The 4,723-nt window shown below is 45.2% G+C and overlaps 1 protein-coding gene across 1 annotated transcript; it reads left to right on the forward strand.

Annotated features, from left to right (window-relative positions):
• Positions 1-785: 785 nt before the first annotated feature.
• On the forward strand, positions 786-2,308 carry LOC110944138 (cell surface glycoprotein 1-like). The gene is made up of 3 exons (XM_022185853.1): positions 786-978; positions 1,023-1,300; positions 1,448-2,308. The coding sequence occupies exons 1-3, from the start codon at positions 786-788 to the stop codon at positions 2,306-2,308; spliced, it is 1,332 nt and encodes a 443-aa protein (XP_022041545.1).
• Positions 2,309-4,723: the final 2,415 nt, after the last annotated feature.

Here is a 4,723-nt window from a genome sequence, read left to right on the forward strand (position 1 = left end):
AAGCTGCGTTAAGAATAAAAGATGTCATCCATGGTCTTAGGGTTGGATAGTGTGTCTTATTCCTGGACGAGACACGTCTTCCAAGTCCTGGCTTTATTTAATGTCATTGGTCGAGTCTTTGTGAACTTTTAAACAAGTTGCATGGTTGTACTCGTATTTGAATTTTTATGTTTTAAGACAATGTTGTTATGTTTTTAAACTAAATTTGTGGATGAACATCTATGGTTTTAATCATATAGTGTTGTTATGATTGATTGCGATGGTATTAAGAAGGTCATACCATAATCACGCTTCCGCAATAGTCAGGGTGTGACAGCTTGGTATCAGAGCTTCGATTGTAGCGAACTAGGATTCCTTCTCGAGACTAGACTACAATCATTAGGGCTCTCACGAAAATATATATTTTTTATAACACGTTTTCATTGTATATACGAAATGCCCAGATCCAGGAAACAAATATTTTTACAAATAAAAGGCACGAAACACATTTTTTATAGTTTATGGTTATGGTTCAGTCTGGGAGACTGAGTGGTTCAGTCTGGGAGACTGAGTGGTTCAGTCTGGGAGACTGGTTGGTAGTCTGAGAGACTGGTTGGTAGTCTGAGAGACTGGTTAGTTTAGCCTAAGGACTAGTTGGTTTAGTCTGGGATACTAGGTGGTCTAGTCTGGGAGACTAGGAAGGATAGGAAGGATTTATGATAACATAATTACACTGATTTGACTACATGCTAAATGATAAATGTTAATATATGTGCAAATGTTGTGATTGTTTTGTTACAAACACTATGTCTTCGTCTGAGAGTGGACTGTCTGACACTGTTGGCCCCATGGCTATTGTCTCTGACGATGGGATTATCCCTGAGCTAGAGATCTTTACCTCCGATACCGAGAGTGACCCGGAGATGATGTCCGACGACGACGATGATTTCCAGCCTTTTGCGCTGCCCGACTTTGGCGATGATGTACCGCATGCTGATGGTATCCCCAACGAAGATCCCTTTCATATTCCTATTCATGTCCAGGGCCATCTCATCCACATCCCGATGGTGAGCATGTCGTGGCTCCGATCCCCGTCCCTTTGCCTCTTGCTGCTTTTCCTTTTGAGGATTTACCTTTTGATGACTTGTTCGATGATGATGTCGATCTTTTTGATGGTCCCGCTGATGGTGCCCAGGGAGATGGAGTTGTAGCTGAGGATGCCATTGTTGTTCCACTCGTTGAGATTCCTATTATTGATATTTCTTCTGATCATTCTGTCCCCGATTCTTTCGAGTCTGTATCCTCTTCCGCCTTACAGGAAGTTGGTCTGCGACGTTACGCCACCGATACTGACGACAATACAGCCATGTCAGCTGCCCCAATTCCTCCACATGACATTGAGCCTGGACTTGAGCTTGATTTTATTCCTATCGATCAGCATGTTGACGCACCCGCTGATCCTTAGCAGGTACCAGCTCCCGAGCCGGTGCCATCTCCTGAGCCTTTGCCTGATTTTGACCCTGTTCCCTTTGGTACACCTGACATTGCACCACTTATACCAGATCCGGTTCCTACACCCACTGACCCTATTGCTTTTGCCAGTCAGACAGACCCCCGATACGCTTTCAATAGCAATGGGTGGATAGATGATGATGATGATGATGTACCTCTCTCGATCCATGATTCTGCCAGTCAGGTAGACCCCCGTTACCCTGACCCTCCTGTTATCGAGCCCGTTACTCCCCCACATGCTCCTGCACTTTTTGACGTTGCTTCTTTTCATCCGGTTGAGTCAGATGTACACCGCACTGACTTACCTATCACTTACTTGCAGGACATACCTGCACCCCGTCCAGGGGAAGGCCCGTCTAGCCAGCAGCCTGGCTACGACCCTCGTGTCTCAGCAGCTTTTCCTCACATGCCTCAGTATACACCTACTGCTCATTTTACTTCTTCACCACTGGATGAGCCATTTAGGTGGTTCCCACCCTATACCATGCCGACTTCTGATCCCTATAATCCCTCACACTTTAGTGGCTACACACGGGATGAGTTACTTCTGTCATTACAGCTTCAGTATGAGATCATGAGTCGTAGAGTTTTGGAGCTTGAGATGATTCCACGTCCCCCACCTTGTTCATGTCCGTCACCTTTTGCGACTCCACCTTCTCCTATTTTGCCTTATCCAGATTTTGATATTCGATTTCTCACTATGGAGCAGCATATCAGTTATCTGTTGCGGCGCGTTTACGATCTTGAGGAGGAGCTTGCGCATGTGCGCAGCTTGCTTTTTGTTCCTCCACCTCCTCCTCCACCCCCATCAGCATAACCGGTTTTTGGTCTTATGTAGGTAGCTTTCTTTTGATGAGAGCACCGCTATTGAGCCTAGCTTACGAGCCTTTTGGAGACCACTTTTGATTGTGTGACTTATGGTAGACTGACAGATATTTTGGGGCAAGGGTAGTGTGACCCTGTGATCCCTTTTGATACGATACATTTGTAGAACATGTAACTGTATTAGTGGTCGATGATTAATGAAAGCTCAATCGCAATGTTCTCATTATATATGTTGTTAAAATGCATGTTGTGCTGTGATTGAGATGTTATATGCTTGCTTACTTGATAGGTGCTATTACATATACATATTATATACTTATTATACTATTTAAGACCTGACCTTTACCATCTTCTTCATAGAAGATGCCTTCTCGTAAAAACAATCAGTTGCCCACAACAGAGGCAGAACTACAAGAACGGATTTCACAAGCAATCGCGCAACATGAGGCCTTGCGCTCTGAGCAACAGAGGTACCTCAGGAAATAACCCACCTCACGGTAATGTTTAAGTCATTAAGGACACATTACGTTACGTTTAGACTTTCCATGTGCGTTTGCTAACGCTTTCTGTCAATGATGTTGCTTGTACAGGTTGTACTTACAAGCAGTTCCTTGACTGTAAGCCTCTAAACTTTGACGACAGTGGAGGTGCTGTAGCTTTCGTTAGATGGGCTGAGAAAACCGATTCTGTGTTGCGGATGAGCAAATGTGCGCCTGAGCACCAGGTCACCTACATTTCTGGACTCTTCCTAGACGGAGCTCTATCATGGTGGAACCTTCAGGTTCAGACTCTGGGAGAGGAAGCTGCATATGGTATGACTTGGGAAGAGATGAAAGAACTAATGCGCAAGAAGTACTGCTCGAGAGCTGAGATTCAGAAGCTGGAAACTAAGTTCTGGAATCTTAAGATGGATGGTCCGAAGATTGCTGAGTACGTGCAGAGATTCCATGACTTATCTCGCGTTGTCCCTTACATGGTTGAACCAGAGTTCAAGCGAATCGAGCGTTTCATTTGGGGATTGGCACCCCAAATCATGAGCATGGTAATGACATCGAAGCCTCCAACGATCACCGAGGCCATTGATTTGAGTGTGGCATTGACTGAAGAAGCGATTAGGCTGAACAAGTTCTCAATTTCTGATGGAAAGAAGAAGGAGACTCACGTCGAGTCTCAGGAGAGAACAAGAGGAAGTTCTCCAACTTCAAGAAAGGTACCCAAGGAAGCAGTAGTGGTACCAACAAGAAAAGAGATGCTAACCCACCAGCCGAGGTCAGGACTAGTGCTACAAGTTCTGAGAGTAAGGGGAAAGGTTATATGGGCGCCCTGCCCAAGTGTGATATTTGTCAACATCATCACACAGGGCGATGTAGGTATGGGAAATGTGAGAATTGTGGCAAGGTAGGACATGCCAGGGAGGCATGCTGGTATGGTGCTCGACGAAGGAACGGCGGATCCGGTGGAAATGGTAATGGAAACCGTGCTGGAAACGGTAATGGGAATCAGACTGGGAACCGCAATCAAGGAGGAAATGGCGGTAATGCGAATCATGGTGATCAAGCTGGGAACGGAAACCGTGGAGCAACCAAAAACCAGGGAGGAAATGGAAATGGAAACGGAAATTGTAGAGGCCAAGGTTATTTTGGATGTGGAGACATTGGGCATTTCAAGCGAGATTGCCCAAAGAACAACCAAGCTCAAGGCAAAGTCTTCAACATTGGAGCTAGGAAAGCTCGTCAAGATCCAAACGTAGTCACTGGTACATTCCCTATCAACCAACATTTTGCATCTGTATTATTTGATACCGGTGTCGATTTTAGCTTCGTATCCATAGAGTTTATGAATATACTTGGGTTAGTTGCTAGTAAGCTAGATATTCCGTACTCGATAGAACTAGCCAATGGAAAGCTAGTAGAAGCGAACGAAGTCATTAGAGGTTGTGTGATAGAACTCAGAGACCGTGAGTTTACGCTTGACCTTTTGCCAGTCGAGTTGGGAAGCTTTGACGTAGTAGTTGGGATGGATTGCTTATCAAGTAACCGAGCTGAGATCATATGTCATGAGAAGATAATCCGTATTCCGTTGGCAAATGACGAGATGATTGTAGTGCATGGAGAGAAGCACGATACTCCTCTAAGTATTATCAGTTGTTTGAAGGCCCGGAAGTCCATGCAAAAGGGATGTGTTGCCTTTTTGGCTCACATTGTGGATAAGGAAGCTAAAGAACCAAAGTTGGAAGATATCCCTGTGGTAAGGGAGTATCCTGAAGTCTTCCCCGAAAACTTGCCAGGATTACCGCCACAACGACAAGTCGAATTCCATATTGACTTAGTTCCAGGCGCCGCGCCTGTAGCCAAGGCACCTTATCGACTTGCACCCTCAGAAATGCAAGAGTTGTCGACGCAACTTC

Source organism: Helianthus annuus, chromosome 7 (assembly GCF_002127325.2).
Source record: "Helianthus annuus cultivar XRQ/B chromosome 7, HanXRQr2.0-SUNRISE, whole genome shotgun sequence".
NCBI classification, from domain to species: Eukaryota; Viridiplantae; Streptophyta; class Magnoliopsida; order Asterales; family Asteraceae; genus Helianthus; species Helianthus annuus.

Bases quoted from the DNA above. Each gene is read 5' to 3' on its own strand.
- LOC110944138 (XM_022185853.1), top strand. From the start codon at position 786: ATGTCTTCGTCTGAGAGTGGACTGTCTGACACTGTTGGCCCCATGGCT. The intron at 979-1,022 runs GTATCCCCAACG...ATTCATGTCCAG, and splicing joins TGATGTACCGCATGCTGATG to GGCCATCTCATCCACATCCC. The intron at 1,301-1,447 runs GTTGGTCTGCGA...GATCCTTAGCAG, and splicing joins CCTCTTCCGCCTTACAGGAA to GTACCAGCTCCCGAGCCGGT.